Here is a 23,254-nt window from a genome sequence, read left to right on the forward strand (position 1 = left end):
ACTAATGCTTATGTCTACTTGTTGTTCGATGTTATTCTGATATGTTATGTTTCATTATTCCAATAATTTGTAATCTTACAGAAAATAAAAGAATTGAATTGAAGAGGTGATTGGTTTTGGGAATTTCACTGTATACAGCTTTGTGATATCCATTTATTCAATATGTATAGAATGTAAAGCATTTTATTAAAGGGACAATTCAGTCTAAGAGACGTTAGAATTTGTACATATATCGGGAAAAAAAATATTTCTAATTGAAATTAGATCAGTTGGTTTTACTTTATTATGCCAGAAAAGTCCATGGTGGTGAAATGCGTGCGAAATGTTCAAACTCGCTCGCTGTCCGCCATTAAACATTGTGGTCGAACATCTTGTATGCCGAACCCTGTCCCTTGCTCGTAGAGTAATGCTACTTTAGTCTAGAACTGCTCCAATTGCTCTGACAGTAGTGTGTTTACCTTTGAATTATCTTGCCTAAAAATCGTTTGATCACCTCCTCAGTGATTATGTAGTACATTTGTTAACGTGCATGACTTTGGCTCGAGTATGGGTACAGCGTACATATTGTACCTGCTTAATTGTATTGATCAACGATTTGTAATTATAATGGTATCAATTAAAATACTAAACAATGACGTGGAATTTGTCAGTATTTCATGTTATATGTTTCATAAGAAATGTAGAACAATACATTTATGCCATATTTTGCTTCTTGGTTATGTAATAGAATTAGCCTGAGTGAATTGTCTCTTTAAAGCATATTGGAAGACTTATTTGTGATGCTATGTAAAACTTACATTTCAGTGGTAAAATGCCCGAGTACTCCCAGAAGTCTGGGATGAAGCGTAAGTTACCATTAGATGAGGAGGAGGAGGAGGAAAATGAAGATGAGTTTAGGATTGTGAGTGACGATGAGGAGAAATTTGATGACAATGACAAGGTTAGTCTTATCAATAATGTTGAAACATTAAATATCATGATGATATTTATATACACTTTACTAATAATATCAGGTACAGACATTTTTGTTATTTACTGGTATGTATACACTTTCCATATTTTTAATCTGGGGAAAAAAATTGACTTGAAAGTCCTATACCATGGAGAGTTTTACAACTTTTTTTTAATCTTCATATTGCACACGGGCCAGATCCAAAAAAATGCAGATTAGTTTATAGATAACCTCAATAGCCTACACCAACTCTGTACCCAGGTCAATGAAGTGATTTATTGATATCTTACAACAACAATGTAAACATTTGGTAACATAACACCAGTGGAACTAAATAACATTTCTTCTCTCAATGGCAAATAATAAATCTTTACTGCACGTCTACAGAATGAGTTAAGTGACGATGATGGTGAAAAGGATGACAATGGCGATGACACAGATAACATAGATGAGAGTGGAGATGAGGTAGATGGTGATGCACCTCACAAGTTCACAGGCTTTACTACCGGCAATAAACATGGGTAAGAAAAACTTTTTCAGATATTTAAAATTCTAGCTTCTAATTGGTAAGCACATGACCACTTTTGCCTTATCAACCTTACAAATAAGTCCTCTATAGTAAGGGTGAAATGTATTTTTATTACACTTTACAAACTTGCAAATAATTAATTTACTTGGACCATCATAATGAACAGCAGACGTTTGACGGAGCACATTTATTGATGGGTCTAAATATATAAACCAAATATTTTGGTGAAATTTTCAGAATGCATTGTTTGAAGTTGATTATCAACAGTGTTATTGATGTCAAGTCAAATTAAAATTCACTGTTACTTCCTGTAAAACTGCTATTGATATAATCCAAATAGAGTTTAATGTTAATTTTAAGTTTGGAAACTAGAGTCATACATAACTTATTGATTAATGAAATCTTTTTATTGTGTAGGCTTATCAAGAAAGATTTTGTGGATGAGGAAGCAGAACTTTCAGGTAATTGAACTAAATTCTTATCAATGCAGTAACATTTTGGTGCAGTTTTATGTGTGCAATGCTTTTGAACTAAAATCCATAATTTGTCATTCTGACTAGTCATAGCATATTCTAGGTTTTGCTTCGAAGTGACAGTCATCTGAGGTTTGATAACAGATTTTTGATCTCTGATGACTGCCTAGATCTCAGGGAAACTTCCACTACATTGTTCGACAACAGCAATCACCATTGGCAAATTTACAAAGTAAACAACAAAATGGGGAGGGATACCTAACTTAGGGCTGTAACTCATTGTTTGTCTATACCCTGTATAACATTTTGGTTATGGAATGAGCAGGTAGTGAATATGACAGTGATGAGAACCTTGATATCGCTGAGGAGGATGACTTCATGGAGATGGAGGAGGGAGATAAAGATCAGACCGTAGGGGAGGAGGAACTACGCAACCAGGTCGGCCGCGCTCACCTGTAAGTATTGGTATCTCACAACCTTTAAAAACCATACATTTTCTCACTGGGTCAATCGCATACCTTACCACTACGAACTGTAGCTCTGGATGATGAACGATGCAAACTAAACTCAAATTGCAGGGTTCGCACAGGCTTGAAAAGGCCTTGAATTTTGAGTGTCTGCCTTGAAAGGCCTTGAAATTGATATATGGCCTTGAAAGGCCTTGAAAAATGGTCGTAAAGCCTTGAAAACATAATTTTAGGCCTTGAATTTACTTAATCTATCACAGACATCTTCTAATTTTGGTGGTTAATTGCAGAAAAATCGTTAAAATTTTCTTAACCCTTACCACGCTTATCACGGCATATTGACAACAAAATGAAAATGACGTTTGTGGAGTCTCTAGAATGTACCACCTGTTATCGGTAATATGATACTCGGAACACATCTGGTTTTATCACTATCTAATCAAAGAAGAATCAGGGTCTTCTGTGGGTTTGTTATTTATGAGGGGTTAAGTGATAATAAGATATAGACAGATCACTGAGCTGGATCAGTCAGCATCACTAGCCGGCTACAAAAACATGGCGGGGAGCCTGGCTATCGTCAGAAGGTGAGGACAATAATAATGACTGCATTTTGATTAAATTCTGACAGTGAATTGGATTAGTTTAATGGTTTTCTTTAGATATTGTTCAAGGCAATTCATAGTTAAAGATCGGCAATTTGAGATGGTAAAATCATAGTTGAATATCGGTATTTTGAGACGGTACAATCTCCAAGAGATCGGGACCTTCTTACAGATGTTGAGATAGGGTGAGAGAGGGATGGTTATGAGTTAGATATAGCGATGTATGGGAAAGTTAGAGGAATTGAAGCATCTGTAATGTCAAGCTTGTTCAAGCAAATTGAAGTTATAACGGAAGACTAAGAGCATGGCTTTCTAGTTTTTATTTGACAATGATGTGATGGTTAGATTGAAATTTCTCAAATTATTTGTTCACTTAAAACTGTCTGCAAATTCGTCAGATATCATCAATATAAAGGATTAATGTGAGAAGAATGAAAGAAACATTTTTATTTTCTTGTCAATATGAAATTCTTATGCTTATAATATGGCTATAAGGGCCTTGAATTTTATCATCAAAAGCCTTGAAAAGGCCTTGAAAAGCCTTGAATTTCACATCTTGATTTCTGTATGAACCTTGAATTGTTTCACTGTGTCAATCGCATACCTTACCACCACGAACTGTAGCTCTGTATGATGAACGATGCAAACTAAACTCAAATTGTCTCACTGTGTCAATGGTATACCTTACCACCACGAACTGTAGCTCTGTATGATGAACGATGCAAACTAAACTCAAATTTTAGTAAAGCTTAAATCTGCGAAACTATTTAGATATATACATTAGCTATATTACAAAGACTTAAGAGTATATTATGAAAATTCTTAGCTTGTTGCTTGATAAATTAATTTGTGTTAAATTAATATGTCATACTTGTCTCACTAAATAATGTGATTTTGTATTAGAAGAAAAAAAAATGAATTCATTGATACTGTCATGAAAACTATTAAATTGCTTTTCTCTCTCTTTTTCATAAATGATAGGAAGCAGTTGATAGACGAGGACAAACGTGAGTTGATGCGTTTCCAGGAGATGTATCTACAAGATGGAGACCTTCATTCCGAAGGAGCTGGACGCAAACGACAGTTTAGGTGGAGAAACATTGGTAAATATGAACAGGCTTGTAACAGTGCATATAATAAAGGAGTTATTGCAGAGTAAAAAAGCAAACAAAAAGCAAATAACTTTGACATTTCAAGGTCATGGTAATTAATAAATGTTGTCCTACTTATCATAAATCCATCAGAAAAGTAAAAGCTGATGAATGTTAATGAAAGTGGGATAGACATTACAGAACTACTGTGTCAAAGCTAGTATTTACTTTGTATAGATGATGACACTCAACAAGACATGTTCGGCAGTGAATCAGAGGGAGAAAAGGAGGATGAGGAAGGAGAAAACGAGCTCCGGTGGAGGAAGGAGAGATTTGAGCGAGAAAAGTGGCTCAAAGAACAAATGGTTGGTATTTGTGATGTATTTTGTTAATACAGATTCTCTGTACAAATAACCCTTATAAATGCTTATTGTAATAGTACAATACAAAAGGTGAGGATATATAGGTTCTTTAGACAATGACTTATTAAAACTTTTTGAATTATCATACAATTTCCTGTTCTGTTCATCTGACATCTGAATGTAGACTCAAAATCAGTAGCTTTACTTAAAAGTAAACTTTAATCGATTTAATTATATTATAAGTTTTGTCAGTGAATTCAAACTTCACACTTAGTGATATATATGTTTTACAGCATATGGATATGTATACCTGTCTTATTTTTATCGTGTTATAAGAAACTATAGTCTGATGTAAAATACTAATTCTGTGTTGGTTCTACAGGATCAAGAAAAAGAAGAGAGTGATAGCCAGTTGTTTAAGTTTGGCAAAGTATTCCTCAAACGGAGAGGTAGGTTTTATGTATATAGACACTGAACTTAAAGTGCTGTATTATATCATAACTAGAAAAACTACAAAATATGTATGTCAATATCTTGTATTATATCATAACTAGAAAAACTACAAAATATTTATGTCAATGATTCTATATCTATAAGAATACTAACTTCTATTTTTGTGTATGGGTATATATTGCTGGATAACAAATAAATACATGACATGTACTTTGTATAATTTACAGAATCAGACACCAGTAACAGCAGTATCTCTGTACCCAGGACACCTACCGAGTCTGACGTGGTCACGAAGAGGAAGGATACACCCACGCCTAACCTCATTAAACTAGCGGTAAGTAAAGTCATTCCTACTAGACATCTCTAGTTCTGAGCGTTGACATACTACATATACGTAGAATAAGCATTCGTATCTATGTATGTAGTGTGTCTATGCTCCGAACTGGAGATGTCTGATATAAACTTAAAATGGATCCTAATACTCAGACCTCAATTTTTGAAAATTTTAAAACAGCTTGCCATACTTTAAAAGTATTCCATCCAAGATTGCTATATGAGTAACATTAATTTTGATCACAAGTGAACTATTTTCATCATGCAGCTCATGTGTCTTTGACAGACTTTTTATAGCTATACCAAAAAACATTAATTTGTTATAAATGTTGACAAATTTCTTTTCTTTTGTGTAGGGACAAAAGCGTGGTTCCTTTCTGAGTCGAGACAAAAATTCGTTAGCAAAGATTGCAGAGTTTAACAAGGGCAGTACCACAGTGAACCCAGGAGGTGCCAGAAACTCGCGTAACCTCACCTTCCAGGTTATATCTCCAGGGAAGGAGCAGGACAACAAAGCTGTTACTAAGGTGATACATTGATGGGTTCTGAACATTTCGAAGAAATGTCATTATATATTGTCAGAAGGCAACAGATATCAGGATTGTTCCCAAACTATTTGAAAGTATTAATTTTTGTTTCTGAAGTTTTTAAACCAGTTTTTAGGTTAGGGCTGTTCCAGCAAAACATATATGGTCGGGGGGGGGGGAAGGCACTTTGAAATTGGGAGACCCACCGATAGAAGCGATTTTCAATTTTGTTGACCCCTCCACATATCTAAATTTTTTGTGTTCGAGACTATGGCAAAGAAGTGAATTAATTTTTTATTTGGATTGACATCTTTTTCGATTTACATATATTGATTTTTAGCATCACCAAAGAGTCCTAGGACAAAATTGTATCGTATAGGGTGCAGTGAACTATTGTTTAATGTGTTGCATCTATTATTAAATGTATAAAGGTACAATCTTCCTAGAACCAGTGGAAAATCTAAAGATACTGAAGTGTTCCACAACTTAGGGTTATGCAAGACTCATTGTCATGATAAAACACCCAGAAAATATATTTTTTTATTAAAGATGAACAACACTAATAAATATTGTTAGAAATTAATATTTGTCTCAACAGTTATTTTTGTAGTCAGGATGACTGACAGCGACATTATAAAACACAAATTTTGCATTTTATTTCAAAAGGTTACAAATGCTTCAGATAGACCCACCCACAGAAGTGATTTTATTGAAATGCCACCCTGGCACAGAAGTAATTTTATTTTGAACCCACCATGGCACATACTAGTTTTTAAAGTGCCTTCCCTGGGTGCCATATATATTTTGCTGGAACAGCCCTTACCAGCCGAAGAACCAACCAAATTTTGTTAGTGTCTTCTATAGGTCCACTCCATATATATGTCTTTAACAACGTTCATGTAGGGATTGAATGTAAATTTTCTAATTTTCATAACAGCTATGAATAGCAGAAGCTATCTACATATCCCGCAGAATGCGTAAGCGCTCCTCTGAAGATATGTAGATAGCTTTTGCTACGCATAGCCGCAATGAAAATTAGAAAAATACATTCAATCCATATACAGTGGACCCTCGATAATCCGGACACATTGGTTCCCAGCCTAAACCGTCCGGATTACGAGTTTTCCAGACTGACGAATTCCGTGTTCTTAGTCAATTAAATTGTCACGTACGAGTTACTCCCCTTGACCTTGTAATCGATGATAGGCTTTTATGTAACATACGTGTATTATAATTAATACTTCGTTTGTTATGTTTTATAGGTATTCTTATATCATTACGTTAAGAATATTAAATAAACGTATTTCTTTTTCAAAATACGAAACATAAGGCCGTGACGTCGTTAATTGTGCACTATGTATGCATATAACTACCTATCCCACTCTTGATCTGTCGTACGGCAAATTGCCTAACCAAGGATCAATATTATCTACGTTCTTGGCATAAAAAACTATGATAACAAATAGTTGTGAACATTTTATGAACTTATATAATTGTTATTTTGTATAATGTGTGTTTTTAATCACCATTTCCACAAGTCTTTGCTTTCTGACTTACAGACGTGTGTAACAACCACGCGCCCGTTCACGTCTAACTTCGTGCACAATATCACACACGTGTAAATGGCATATGCCGTAGCCTTTATATCTTATACCACAGACGATGAATTCGAATAGATTCACATACATTTAAAATTATTATTAATTTTGTGAGTATTATCTCACTTTATTGTATCCGATACTCATAGCGATATATTCTGCATGCGAAACAAGTAAGGTATCTACAACATACGTACTTGTACCAAAACTCAAACTGCATGTTTAAAAGCGTGTGGTTAAAAATATATTGCGTATCTCAATTACAACACTGAAGTTTGATCTCCTATAGAAAACTAATTATAATGAACCGTTACATGACTGCATGTACCCGTGTGGGAAAGGTGTTCAGGTAAACGCCCGTGGCTATGACCTGGCAGCCGTCGTTATGACAACACAGTCAGTGACAAGTGATAGTGTGTATTGTACACATGATTGTAGCTGGCCTTGGATTTTCTCGGCACGTCGCGACAACAAATTGTCCGGATTATTGCGGGAATTTATTAACGAAAATTACATTCCGTTCCCAAAATGGAGTTCCGGATTCGGAATACGAATTTCCGGACTAGTGAGTATAAATACCGTTACGGAAATCCGTTCCCTGACATTTTCGTCCGGATTTGTGAGTTTTCCGGACTATCGGCGTCCGGATTATCGCGGATCCACTGTATTTACATGAGAATAATTTATGAAAATAAAAATTATTGACAGGTTATTATATTATATTTAAAATTAATGGAACAGCTGGATGACAAAGTAGTTCCACAACGTCACGTCTTCTAGTCGACCTTTTTTTTGCATATGGAAAACGTTAAACAAGAAATATAGTTAAGATAAGATTTGATTGACTTATTACAGTAAACGTTCTACATCAAGAAACAACACATTCAAGATTATACATTAAAATATTGTGGGGGCTATTTTTAGCCCACCATCAACAGATGGTGGGCTATTCAAATCGCTTTTTGTCTGTGGTCCACGGTCCGTCCTTCCGTCCGTTAACAATTCTTGTTACCGCTATTTTTCAGAAAATACTGAAGGGATATTTCTCAAATTTCATATGTAGGTTCCCCTAGGGCCCTAGTTGTGCATAATGTATTTTGGGATCAATCGGTTAACAAGATGGCCGACAGGCTGCCATCTTGGATTTTGATAGTTTAAAGTTTGTTACCGTTATTTCTCAGAAAGTACTGAAAGAATTGATCTCAAATTTCATGTACAGGTTCCCCTAGGGGCTTAGTTGTGCATTTTGCATTTTGGGACCAATTGATGAACAAGATGGCCGACAGGCTCCCATCTTGGATTTTGATAGTTAAAATTTGTTACCGCTATTTCTCAGAATACATGTTCGCCTAGGGCCCTAGTTGTGCATATTGCATTTTGGGACCGATCGATGAACAAGATGGCTGACAGGCCGCCATCTTGGATTTTGACAATCGAATTTTGTTATAGCTATTTCTCAGAAAATGCTGAAGGGATCTGTCTCAAATTGCATGTGCAGGCTCCCATAGGGGTATAGTTGTGCATTTTGCCTTTTTGAACCGATCGGTGAACAAGATGGCCAACAGGACGCCATCTTGGATTTTGATAGTTGAAGCTTGTTACCACTATTTCTTATAAAGTACTGAAGGGATCTGTCTCAAATTTCATGTACAGATTCCCCTAAGTCCCTGGTTATGCATATTGCATTTTGGTACCGATCGGTAAACAAGATGGCCGACAGGACGCCATCTTGGATTTTGACAATTCAAATTTTTTTCCGCTATTTCTAAGAATACTCTGAAGGGATCTGTCTCAAATTGTATGTGCAGATTCTTCTAGGGGTCTAGTTGTGCATATTGTATTTTAGGACCGAACGGTGAACAAGATGGCTGACAGGTAGCCATCTTTGATTTTGATAATTGAAGTTTGTTACTGTTATATATATCTCAGAAAGTAGTCAAATGATCTTTCTCAAATTTCATGTGTAGTAATATGTAGTAAAAGCTTGAAAAGCAGAGAAAAGATCCCTCTTTCCTTTGTCAGACAAAGATCGTTCTTAGGTGGGCGCCAAGATCCCTCTGGGATCTCTTGTTTTTTTAATGATATGAAATTGACGAAATGTTTGAAATCAGCTGATCGGTGCACGAGAATCTTTGTATTCATAGTGCATTCATAGTGTTTTCATAGGCAAATGTTGGTTTTCGTCAGTTGGTTGATTCATATAGTGACTAAACACTTAGAATGTAAATATTTTCATTTGAAACTCGTATGAATTTATTTGAGATAATTTGGAATTCTGTTACAGCAATTGTTAATACATTCATCCTTTGGATATTGTTGATCAAGAGGCACATTTGTGAAATGATACATTGTGATATAATCAAACTTTGTCAATTTGTAGGTGACAAGTCGCATCTGTAAAAATAAAAAAATGAAAACCTACCTTTCATGCAAAAGTTTAAAATTAAATGTGAATGAATTTATGCCGCAACCAAGACATTGGGAGCTTATTATGTTTACCATGTCTGTTCTGTTTTGTCCAGGTTCATATGGAGATTGGATCAATGATGTGTTAGATACTTCTCGATACTCTTACTCTAAATATTGTCATATCCCTAAACTTATTTCACCATTGTTATTTTCAGGCTCCTAATGCCAAGCCAACAGTTGGTTCAAAACAGAGAAAAGCTCATACTCCAAACACTAAAAGTACACCTGCTGCAAAGAAACCTCGATTAGCGAAAAAGGAGTCCTCATTCTCACAAAATAGTATTTTCAACCACATCTGAGCAATTCCTGCGATGTAGATAGAGCGTATTGTACAGAGGCAGAGTGGTGCTATTTCAGGAAATTGAAGATAGAACTATGTCTTCAGGGCTAACATAAAGTTTGAACGGGGACATTCTGTATCCAATTGATGGTCAAATTTAGTATAAAACTGGAAAATGCAACAGGTCATGTGTATCTGAAACACTTTCAGGTCTTGAAAGAGAGAAATAATTTCTCAGGATGATTTAAGATCATCATCTCAGTGCAGCGTATTTAGCATGTGTTTTAAGATAGTGTGAGTATATAGAAGAAATACTGGACTCGGGATGGGCATATAGAGATAGAAATGCAATGTACATTAAAATTGTTGATCAATTTTAGGTATCTATAAAATCTGAAACTCACATCTGTTAACCATTTATATCCGGGAATGGTTTTCTTTCCTATAAACTAATTATTAATTATTTTCTTTAGATTTAACCTTTAAACATGACCTCCTAGTGTCTGATGTGAGGTAGGCTTCCTACTGGGCTTGTCCTTACTTAGCCACAACTACTGTGTAAATTGATATCTGTGACTATGTAACATATATACATCAGTATTGAACGGTGACAAAAAATAGCCATTGGAATTGTAATATGGATAGTGTATTATTTTAAGATATATGCAAGTCAAATGTAAATTAAGGAAGTAGTGGTATCAATATTTTGTACATTTTATAAATATTTGTTTTACACTTTATTTATTGATGATTTTTAAACAGAAAAATACTAATGTTGATATTTGAAGAGTGAAATCTGTTGCCTCCATCGATATCAGTTGGTTGGGCAGGCAAGAACCCATGTTACAATGTATAGTGATTCCCTGTATTAATCTTGATTATGTTAAAATGATTTGTGTTTGTAATAAGGAGACATGACACCTGGTGGTAGAAATGTTTGCTGTTAATCATGGTAAGACAGGTCACATTTACAGGTTAAACCAATCATTACAAATCCGACAGTGCAACAAGGTCATTTGTTTACACTTTCGTTTTTTCCTACAGTTCCTTGTTTACACTTAGCTTTTGATGTGAAGAAGCATGACCTTTTATGAAACACTGTCATTGTCTTATGAGAGTAATACTTCAATGTTTTTGAATGATTTTAAAGTTTATAACAACAATTGTGCTATATAACAGTGAGTGTGTTAATTTAAAGGCAGCCATATTGTGGTGTTCTAGGAGTTGTTTGGAGTGTGGGTGGAGTTGTGAATGAGTTCTGTTATATTTTATATTCCTTTGGAGGACAGTAGTAAATCTGGGTTTGTCCTTAGTTTGTCTTTTTCTCATTTGAAAATGATCTAGAATTATTTCGATATGTACCAAATTCAATTATAGAACATTCAAGGCTTTGGTATCATAATTGCTGTTTTATTTGAAGTTTAGATTGTACTGAAATCAAGACAAAATTTGATAAGAATGACATTAATAAGTGATTATATTTTAACATATTTGTTATTCTTGTGAATTTCATTTAAAGCATTTATATTGTCATAATAGATATACCAAAACAAACCTAAGAGCACTGTATAGGTGTGTGGAGAAGTATGTGTACAGTGAATGAATATCATCAAATGGATCATCAATATATGAGGCAAAATTTACAAAAAAATTAAATAAATAAATCCCACATCATTGTCATGTGTGTTTAAATGTTGCATCCATGATGCATATAAAATCACAAAGTGAAGAAGAATTTTATCTTTGTTTTTAGGTCATCTGAACCTTATAAAGCCATGTGCTGACTACATACACAATGTTGAAAGTTTTTACATTTCTATGAACTTATTTAGAATCCACAGGCGTGATATCAGATTTGACGTTACAAAAACAGTTGCTTTTCTAATCTGCTTTTGTCAGTCACCTTTTATTTGTGTGTCTGTAAACAATTGACATTTTTACTCCTCCAAAACTACTGAGGCATAATCAGTAAAATTAGACAAACTTATAGCCTCAGTCAAAATTGTGAATTATTTAGTTCCCATGGTTAAAATATTAAAATTGAAAAAAAAATCTTAAGGGTCTTTAAGGCTGGTTTTCCCCATTTGAGTTAATCACGTTACATTATTACTACCGGTAGATATGTGATGGCAATAGTTCTGATTGACAACAAGAGGTGCGACATTCCGACATAAAACGACTGGTGATGGTTAAGGCTCCTGGGTCTGTTGTCAAGTTATATCTGTCAAATGGAGCTGAAACTTGTCTGGAATACAAAGATACTCGTAGTAAGAGACTTTTCTGGTTTGTCCTAAATGGAAGACTAGCGCTTCTACCCTAAATTTTGGTGGCCGCCTTATACCCATACGGCCCGTTAGTCCGAAGGCCCGATAGTCCGACAACAGATAATGTAACTGGAAATTTATATGCGAACAGTACCAAAAATGAAAGAAATATAAAAAATTTCCATACCAAAGACTCTGTAGTAAACTTGCTAAGATATACTTATCTGATACTGAAAATGATAATAAACAACAAAATGTAACGAATTTAAAAAAGGCATAATATTGAAATACGCATTTGATGTTATAGAGTGAATACATTTCATATCTTAACACTGCAATCCTGTTATATATTCCCAAACAAATATCATTATGCGAACCATTTTCAATAGGTCAAAGAAAGGAGTAAGGAAACGCAAAAATTAGTCGTTAAGTATCAATTATGGACTTTAGTTGAGGTCTATATGGTGTTATAACGTCTTGGTATAATTAAATGATGGCCGAGAATGTGGATTGAGACTATTAATTTCTATATTAGGTATGTGATTCCCTTGAAAAAAAAGCCACAGTCGTGAAAAGATCACAGGTGCAACTTAAGTAGAAACTTCAAATATACATTGTTTTCAGTATGGCTACTTGTGGAGTTAAGAGTCCTGAAACCAGGGCCGTTTTCGTTTATTCGGAACAACCGGTTCGACCGTTGGTTAAAGTCATTATTTCAAGTATAAATCCTGATGGACCTGCATTTTTTGATACAGGCCTGTGAGGGCTTTGTCAAGGCTCGTCTGAAAACAATATAAAATTACCAGGTCCGTGTTTAATTAATAAACGAACAACTAGGTCCAACCAGTCAAACCGCATAATCGAAAACGGCCCTGGCCCACTCTCTGTTCTATCGTTTTAAATCGTCTTTGTTATTTTGTATTCACTCATTCTGTGCTCGGCCAGTCCAATTTTTATAGTGTGCCATGTAAAGTGAAGATAAATCCGTTATTGTCACTCATTTTTTTTTTTAATTTCTTGCAGTGGTCTGCGATTTCAATTTCTTAAAAATGTTTTTTTTTTTTTTTTTTTTTTTTTATAAATTCAAGACTGAATTTTAAATTTTTATGAAAATAGTCCATATGTCTGTTAAGTTTACGTCTAAACGTTGACATCTGTGCTCCGTTTAGTCATCTGAAGACCGATCCAGTCTCTTTTTACGCCATGCCTTCCTCAGAATCTGCCCTCGCCTGACCAAATATGGCGACCTTTCAAAACTAAAAGAAGTGATGGAAGTGACCGATGGATAACTTGTCACAGAAAAATGTCCCCTCACGTGCTACTGCAGGTGCTGAGTCACTCCCAGGAGGATCGGAGAGGGAGCGGTTTACTGGGACGATGCAACACCTCAAGTTATTTATAGTAACGTGGTAAGGAAAGCACGCAAGAAAGTGTTGCCATTGATAGTTTCGCGTCAGTGTAAACGGACCTCCGTACCCCACCATCATGGTAAGTCCATACATTACGTCCATAACCACATCATTTGTGAACATTTATAAATTTAGAATAGAACTCTCGTTAACTTTTATATTATTCACAAAGAAAAAGAACTGGAGTGCGTAGTACTGCTTACATATTTTTTCTATACAGAACGTGTGAAATACTACGTCTATTCGAATACGATATATATATCAGATGTACATTTATCTAACAAAATGTATTATATATTTTGTATTTCATGGGACTAGCACGTGTACAATATAATGGATTTTTCTTCTTCTTCATTTTATTGTTATTTCTTAAAAAAACAAACAGATTTACGTATGTTCTTTTGAGTTGTTTACTCAAATATCTTGCACTTTAGTATTTTAATCGTATAGTCGAATGTGTGTTTTTAGAACTGTTCGTATAGTTGTCCATGTATATAGTTACGAGTTTATGCGTAAGAGTAGACTGGAATGTTAGGTATGTGTTCTAGCGGTTTCTCCAGACTGCTATGCCAAGTGTAGAACACACGGTGATACAGTCGCTTCATGGCACTGTGTAATAGCAATTGTCCTACAGAACGGGGAGCTGTTACTCATAGAACTGTATGTATACCGAGGAATGTGTTTTTTACGCGTCAGGAAATATTGAAAGACTCTCGAGACATTTGAGTGACGTCACGCCAGATCTCACCCCCTCAGAAGACCCACGTGTACTTGTAATTGGTTGCGCGTGCCATCTGGTTGTATCAAATGGTGGATATTGCTTCCGGGTCATTGAACACACAGTTCTGGTTGTCGTCATGGTATCTATCCTCACAACTTACAGCTTTTCCTTTCGATGAAAAAATTATTTCAAATTAAGTTAATTCCATTTCCTACATCATTGAATTATGACCACGATTTCAGTAATCATGGCCTTCAAGTTTACAGCGGGGGTCCACTAGCGCTGTACTGAGATAACACTTCATTTCCCGCTGTTTACATTATATTGCAGTGCCCTTCCCCGCTATCTATACCCTTTGTTGGCACTTGCACAAGCTCCTCAGCCGACGCGTGAACACGCATGAGCGCAGCACTATACATTTCTTGTATTATATTGGGGCCACTTGGCACCTTGTATAATAGGAGGTTCTCTCGTGTTGCCCTATCGAGAAAAAGACATTCGGTCTTGTATATTACTGTATTATCGTTAAACATTGTTGGTACTTTCAATAATATATCAAGTGAACCCATATTCAGAAAATGACGTTGCATTTCTCCCGGCAGAGCAACGACTGGTTATAGACATGCCCGGTGGCTTCTGTCAGACACCGGAAGTCTCATGACAAATACAACTTGTTACAATTATCACCTGGCACTCTACTAGGTTGTTATTTGTGTCTTCTGACATAACTTCTGAGACACGATGGGTAACAGGCACCCTCTAACAATCACAAATACAAACGCCTTCACCCGAAACAAGTGTCTTCGGACAGTAAAGACTCGAAACAAGCGTCTTCTGACAGTCAAGGCTCGAAACAATCGTTATCTGACAGCCAAGACTCGAAACAAGCGCCTTCTGACAGTCAAGGCTAGAAACAAGTGTCCTCTGGCAGTCAAGGCTCGAAACAAGTGTCCTCTGGCAGTCAAGGCTCGAAACAAGCGTCTTCTGACAGTCAAGACTCGAAACAAGCGTCTTCCGACTGTCAAGACACGAAACAAGCGTTAACTGACAGCCAAGACTCGAAACAAGCGTCTTCTGACAGTCAAGGCTAGAAACAAGTGTCTTCTGGCAGTAAAGGCTCGAAACAAGCGTCTTCTGACAGTCAAGACTCGAAACAAGTGTCTTCTGGCAGTCAAGACTCGAAACAAGCGTCTTCCGACTGTCAAGACACGAAACAAGCGTTATCTGACAGTCAAGGCTCGAAACAAGCGTCTTCCGACTGTCAAGACTCGATACAAGCGTCTTCTAACAGTCAAGTTCGAAACAAGCGTTATCTGACAGTCAAGGCTAGAAACAAGCGTCTTCCGACTGTCAAGGCTTGAAACAAGCGTCTTCTGACAGTCAAGGATCGAAACAAGTGTCTTATAACAGACGAAACGTGTCACAAACGTCTCCTAACGGTCACATGTCATTTAAACAATCGTCTGATAACGATTAGTTCCTTTTTTGACAAATAGTATGTAAACGTACTTGGAACTATTGAAGACAAATACTTACACTGATATTTGATAAACACACGAGTTGTTATCGTTTTGGATGTTGTCTGCTGCCATCCGAGAGACTCGTTATCTAGTTCGCGCCTTTCATATTAGCATGGCTCATAACATAGACATAACTGTCTGCACCTATCTAAACGTCGAGACCACGTGGTCTAGGTACATAAGAACACGAATGAATGTGAACAGGACTTCAATAAGGAAGATCTCCCGTCATTCCACAGTCGATATACACACACATAGAAATGTGGTTTTAATAAACAGACAAAGCGGAGGTAACTACGGAAGCGTATTAGGCTCAAATAGGAAACCATTTTTAGGATAAGTTCTCTCGATCGGTTGAGCGTCAGACTAGCAAGGCAGTGGTCCCGAGTTCGATCCCTAGCAGAAGCAGTGATTATTTATCATAACTCATATACATGTACCCTGTTACATTGGCGCCCATGTAGGGACTCGGGAATGATACAATATACTTGCGAAGGGCGCCAGCAAACTCGAATACGAGTTTATTCCTGGAGGGAGCGGGGTATGTAACACTGGTCAATACCTTCAGACTACTAGTCCAGTGGACCCGAGTTCGATCACTGACAGAGGCAGTAATTAAATTTATTATTTATATCTTGCACCCTGTTGCATATCTATATAGCGGTCGCCATATAAATAAATAATATGGCGATCGCCGCATAATTAATCTTAATTAAATGACGGCCGTCAGAAAAGTTTTTCAGTGTAACGAAAATATTTTATTAGGTGGCCGCCATATGATTATATGAAAAATATTTTCTTACGAGAGCCTCATACGCTTCCGTAGGTAACTACACTTGTACACGTAATATACGACGGAATGCATGTGCATTTCGTACCAACATTTCTCCTGTTGGCGCTGTACACTTGATAAACATAGCTATCTGGAAGAGGATATCTTATGGCGTTTCTTACATGGCAGGGACGACGGTACACTAACGGGGCCCCCGTAAGTCAACGTGCCTCGGTGTTTGTTTTAACCTGGAAATTGTCATTTATCCCCGGATTCCCTTCCTAAGACGTGTGCTACCACAACAGTCGGTAGATTTGGTCCCTACTCAAGTCGGTAAACTTACCCAGATAATGTCATATCTATCCATCGATTCCTTACTCCAGTCGATAAACCCGGATAATGTCATGCTCATATATATCCATCGAATCCTAACTCCAGTCGATCAACCCGGATAATGCAATATCTATCCATCGATTCCTTACTCCAGACATGTGCTACACCTACAAAACAGTCGATAGACTTATCCGGATAAATATACCTATCTCCAGATTGCTTGCTCCAGAGTCCTACAATATGCTGTTATTGTTTTGTCTCGGGTTTAGCATGCTTCCTTTTATCCACTACCTAGAATCTATACAAAGGTGTTCCGAGAAGTAACCTTTTCCATTCTGTATCATCTTGTCAAACTAAAAGATTTTGAAATTGAATGTAATTGTTCTAACAGATTTTTTTTTTTCTGTTTCCGGAAACATTATTTTCTTGGCCTGATCATAGCTAATTAAAATGAGAACAGGTACGATAACAAAATATGATCCAAAAACAGCGGCTCCAAAAACATGTACTGCATTGAAATCAATACGAATTCTAAAATCGTGGATACAGAGCGGCAATGTGAAAGGAAGTAGAAAGTTGTCAGACTGTGTTTAGGCGTGCGCTTGGTCTTGCTGCCTGAGTACTTCCAGCTGTTCGTGAGCCACACAGATCTATCAGACAAGTGTCAAAACAATCCCAACAACTCTCAATCTCCCTGTGTATTGGAACTAACAGGATGTGACGTGCTACAAGGAAGTAATGTACTTTCACTCTGAATGGACTTTCGTCTGAAGTAAAAGTTGTATTGCCTTACGTTGTGCATTAATCGACAGACTTATTCTGTCAAGTACATTTAGTCGTTGATAAATGTATAGTAATCAATGGCCCAAAGGTTCTATACTCGGTAATCCAACTTTTGATGTCATATTAATCACACTCACTTTATGGGTGTCTTTGGGCGACAACTTTTTTCTATTCGAGGGTAGAGCGAGAACATATTCTAATGAATTCTCGCCCAAACAACGTGAACATGACCTAAGAACAAATATGGCGATGGCCGGAGTAGGGAACTTGGAAACATTAGCAATTTATCAATTTACAGATGATTTTCTTAACATTTTGATGAAACCGAGACACAAATTTAATATACATATAGCAATCCTGAAAAAAACACCTTTTAATATTGAACGTTAATTATTAAAAATAATTCTTAATTATTTCTAATATTTTTATCTTGAAGTAAGATTAGAAGCTCAAACTTTTCAGTGGTGGTAATGGTGTAAAGTAAGTAACTTTTGTAACTGAAGAAAAATACCTAATCGTCTGATCCTGTTTTTTATAGTGAAAAAATACCATTCGTCAGCGGTGGAGCATCTTTAATGTAATCTGATCAGTCAATATTTTTATGCCTAATACACCAGTGACACTTGTGCCAGCGATTCTCGCATTTTAAACATGAGTCGTGCACGGTAATGTTACGTCAATATAAAGAAATCATTGGAAAGACTTCACAGTATTTTACAATCTATTATTACATGAAGTTATATTACATTTACATCAGTATTTCTAACTTTATAATCACACTGTAAAACGGCCACAGACAAGAAAATCCAATTGAAGCGAAAGACTAACCATTACTTTGCCGCCATGTTTGTTCTTGTTTGTTCTCGTTACTCCTACTTTGGAGATGGTGTGAGATTTTGTCATTATAACATCAAGGTCACATCACAGTCTGTCATTCTAACATCAAGGTCATATCACACTCTGTCATTATAACATCAAGGTCATATCACACTCTGTCATTATAACATCAAGGTCATATCACACTCTGTCATTATAACATCAAGGTCATATCACACTCTGTCATTCTAACATCAAGGTCACATCACACTCTGTCATTCTATCATTAAGGTCATATTACACTCTGCTGTTTCTACACGTGCTAATAAAGCCATTTCTAGCATTAACTGAAGTTATCTTTTTTGACTGTAAAATCCTTTAATGTATGATCCAATCAATGTCATGTCACAGGTTTTCCTATACTCCAAATATCAAGGTCATATTAAATAATTTCATTGTGCCAAGAATCAGGGTCATATGATACTCTTTACATTTAGAAAACAGGCCATATTAGCTCTCTCTCTGTGCTCCAAGTATCAAGATATTACACCCCTTATAAAATCCCATATATCAAAGTCATTCCACGCCTCATGCTGCAATTATCAAGGTTATATCATATCACACCTTTCTCGTATCTCCTAACTTCATAGGGCAAAGTACCATCTAATTCGAATGAGGCTGTCTGACGGAAGCAATACTTTGACTTCACATGTCTTTATGTTATAAACACTAGTTTGAGACACCACGGTTGTTACAGTAATAAACCGCTATAACCAGTTACTACACTATATAGTGTTTCACATGTGTGGGATGAAATAGGCCTACTGAAAACTTATCCATTTTTAAGAAATCTGCATCCGAAAAATCCAGACATAAAATAAGTACCCTTTGTCAGGTAAATAATAAAAGCTGTAAGATGTTTGCTGTCAGTATCACATGAAGATAAACAGAGAGATTTGAGTGAGCGGGCCGAAAATAGACCTTATGACGTAGTAAAAGCCTAAACTCGAGTATTCCTCATGTACCTTCCTTAATCAGGGCACACTGGTCAATAAAATGTAAGGAAACTGCCAACGTCGGGCAACAGGCCATATTTTTATTGTCAGCCCCGGAAATTGAAACTTACGAAGTACAAGCCTTGAACAAATGATTTCTAAAAGGTTTTGTGGTTAATGTCGCAACTCTCGTAAACTGTCATTACTAACGTGTATGTAATCACGTATTCTGGTGGATCAGGATGGAATCACGACACGACTCCACCACCTACTGGACGTCATGACTCGTACACAATGACGTGTGTTGGTGACGTTACGATGCCAAGGTTACTTGAAGAGTTTGACGACGTCTCAGCTGAGGCAAACTTCTGAAAGTATGACATTACGGCTTACAAAAATTGTCGGAAATGGTATTATGTTTTGTGAAAACAGTGTTTGACCTTTTCGTTGGCACGACAAAGGTCAAGGGTTATGTTGTTGATGCGGTAATTGTGACGTCGTTAGTTGATATACCAGGCAAATACTATTGACGTTGCACTGGTGGACGTTGGTGCTGTGGAAATTAAGCTTAACATGGAGCTTGTGTGCATAAATAAATATCGACGTTAAGCAACACGCAGATTTTGAATAAAACCAACGGGTCGGTGTGAACAAATAGTCTCTCTCAGAATTTGTTTAGACGATATGTAACTTGATTTCTGACATCTTGTATAATTTCAGTCGTCTGGTGTAGCTGTCGATGACCAATGCCTACGTGTATTTGAGGAAATGAAACTGGGACACAAATGGAATTACGTGATATTCAAAATTACCGATGACAAAAAGAGGATTGTCGTCGAAACTAAATCTGCAGGTAAAAGAAAGTTTTCTTAATTATTCCTTGATAGATTAAACCTTTATTATTGCTGATAATTTTTCATAAAACCATGTTAGATTGATCAAACATCAACAACAATGTGAGATCATAGTAAAACTTCTGTTATATAACATTATTTACTCCACAAATATCCACCAGAACATATTTCTTGTTGTTTTTCAGATAAAAATTATGACGATTTTAAACAGTTACTGATGAATGCAGCAAATAATGGACAATGTCGATACGGGGTGTTTGACGTAAAATTTACTACACGAGGAGACCAACTTAGAGAAAAACTGGCATTCTTCCATTGGTAGGTATTATAGCACTGGACTGGCCACCAGGCCCTTAGTAGTTGATAACAATTTCTCGGCTGAATTTTATTACTAGATTATCTGCTCCATCTACAGCTTGAAACTTAGAATCAGACATCGAGATACAAAAATAATCAAGCAAAACTTTGGTGGCAATTTTACTAATATTCTAGAGAATGGTGGCCAATTTACAATAGAACATGCGCAATTCATATTGGTAGGTCGCTGGAATCTAATTTGTCACAGCTCGTATATAGTCAGCACAAAAATATGGCGGACAGTACAGCAAACATCTATATATTTTTAGTCTACCATTTATTCCAATCACTTTTTGCCCGACGTCCATAAACAATTCTTGTAACCGTTATTTCTCTGAATCCTCCAGAAAATTATATTACACGTGCCTGTTGAAATTTAGGAACTGGTCCAAAAACAAGATGGCCGACCGGCTATCTTCGATGTTGACAATTGAAGTTTGTTATCGCTAGTTCTCAGAAAGTATCGAAAAGATCTTCATGAAATATAAAGTCTCTAGAGGCTTCTCTTGGTCACTTGCTGCATCTATTGTATTTTCAATTTGACCTGAAAACATAATGGCGGAAAGACAGCCATTTTTATTTTGACAACGTTTTCACCTTTCCTTTGAAAGTACAAAATTTGGTCTTTCTCAAATTGACTTTGTGGGGTCTGCTTGGTCCATATTCAGCCTCAACTGGGCTGATTATATTGAACTTTGACAATTGAAGTATATTGCTGTTATGAAACTGTATTGTGCCCTGAATGTATCTTATATTTAAAAGGAAAGTGAAAGAAGATAAAGGAAGAGAAACTATACTTCTTTGCTTTGAGTGACATAGATCATTCTAGGGTGGACCTTCGAGGATTTCATCACCGCTTCATTGTCTATTCTATTGACCTGTCTCCAATCACTGCCATTTCAATGTCTATAATATCACAATGTCACAAAATACTATAGTAAGTTTCACTCTAGGATAACTCACTGTCCCCAAAACTATTCAATGTCTGCTACCTCTTACCAATTGTTTCATTTCTAATTGGATTTGATGTCAACTCCGCTAGCCTAGGGTATTAAATACAAACCAGGGAGAATATCGTACTGAATACCCCTGGCTAGCGAAGTGGACAATATACTGTCTCTTACCAAAATTTCAACAATTTTTGTAATCCCTTTTGGACTTTGATTGCAGGAGTCCAGATTCGTGCAAAATCAACGAGAAAATGATATACTCGTCCAGTGTTAAGGAACTGAAGACTAAACTGAAAGGTGTACACACGGATATCCAGGCTAACGACGAGGACGACTTGGCACTGTCCAATGTGTTGGAGAGGTGTACGGACAAATATACATAGTCACGTGATAAACTGATGTTCACATGACAACGGACATTTCTCCTTATTGACTCATTATGAATACCAGCTCTCGGAGGCCAGATAACATGCACCATTATTCAAGAAAATAAACGTTTGGATGACGTTGGATGACGTTGTCACTAGACGGTGCCCGTATGAAACTATCAAAGTCTGGTAGTCTACGTCATAACTAAACGTCAAATCGTCCGTATGAAGTGTTCTTTTGGACGGACGACACAGTGAAATAACAACAGCTTCGCATCTAGAATTTGTAAATTCAGATAAAAAAGAGTATTATTTTAAAACATGATATTTTGATGGATAGGTAATTTATTTGTACGAATTAGACCTGTTGGCCAGTGTTCTCCGAAATATTTTCTGATAGCGTTATACATATACAGAGTTTATATAGGCTAGAGTAGTGAACATTATGAGCAAAAGCAGTTTACATTTATCATAGTTGGAATTATATGTATACATTTATATAAAAATCGTCATTCCAAGCTTACACTAGGGTTTAACACAATTATGAAAATAACATTACTAACGGAAAAACACGTGCTGTACGCAAAGCACGTGTACTACATTATAGAAATGTTGAGCACGGATTTTACATTAAAACTAATTAGACGTGGGGCATCTCCGTGCTGCCCGCGAGTTAGCATGTGTATATACAACAAAGCACGTACAGTGATACGGGAGTCTGCTACCTGCTGCACACGCGCGCAGACACAAATGGCCAGGAGGCAACATGTCAAATCTGGACTAGCCGCGCCTTCAGATGCACAGGACTTCAACAATCAGAACGGTGGTTACGTCACGTTTTGTTACCATGTTCCTCAATTTTCGACTAAACGATTGTCTACTGTAAGCATGTCACAATATCGCGTACGAGAGAAATAATATCACAAACATTCTCTCATCATCCAGCAAATTTCACATTAAATATTCATGACAAAGA

At 36.4% G+C, this 23,254-nt stretch overlaps 2 protein-coding genes across 3 annotated transcripts in view; both read left to right on the forward strand.

Moving 5' to 3' along the window:
* Window positions 1-13,476, forward strand: part of LOC138319295 (claspin-like) — a 37,515-nt gene extending 24,039 nt beyond the window's left edge. The window contains exons 23-32 of the mRNA XM_069262344.1: window positions 805-940; window positions 1,340-1,473; window positions 1,899-1,942; window positions 2,280-2,409; window positions 4,005-4,126; window positions 4,352-4,479; window positions 4,859-4,925; window positions 5,157-5,263; window positions 5,619-5,789; window positions 10,012-13,476. Of these exons, the coding sequence (XP_069118445.1) occupies window positions 805-940; window positions 1,340-1,473; window positions 1,899-1,942; window positions 2,280-2,409; window positions 4,005-4,126; window positions 4,352-4,479; window positions 4,859-4,925; window positions 5,157-5,263; window positions 5,619-5,789; window positions 10,012-10,155 (1,183 nt within the window). The 3' untranslated portion in view covers window positions 10,156-13,476. The remainder of the gene's footprint in view (window positions 1-804; window positions 941-1,339; window positions 1,474-1,898; window positions 1,943-2,279; window positions 2,410-4,004; window positions 4,127-4,351; window positions 4,480-4,858; window positions 4,926-5,156; window positions 5,264-5,618; window positions 5,790-10,011) is intronic.
* Window positions 13,477-13,617: 141 nt separating this feature from the next.
* On the forward strand, window positions 13,618-23,254 carry LOC138319296 (uncharacterized). Of its 2 annotated transcripts, none has more exons than XM_069262346.1 (4): window positions 13,618-13,888; window positions 20,470-20,602; window positions 20,789-20,921; window positions 22,131-23,254. In XM_069262346.1, the coding sequence occupies exons 1-4, from the start codon at window positions 13,886-13,888 to the stop codon at window positions 22,291-22,293; spliced, it is 432 nt and encodes a 143-aa protein (XP_069118447.1). In that variant the 5' UTR covers window positions 13,618-13,885; the 3' UTR covers window positions 22,294-23,254. The 2 variants fall into 2 exon arrangements, with proteins under 2 accessions (XP_069118447.1, XP_069118446.1); XM_069262345.1 differs by lacking the exon at window positions 13,618-13,888 and adding an exon at window positions 16,884-17,038.

This window comes from Argopecten irradians, chromosome 3 (assembly GCF_041381155.1).
Source record: "Argopecten irradians isolate NY chromosome 3, Ai_NY, whole genome shotgun sequence".
Taxonomy (NCBI): Eukaryota; Metazoa; Mollusca; class Bivalvia; order Pectinida; family Pectinidae; genus Argopecten; species Argopecten irradians.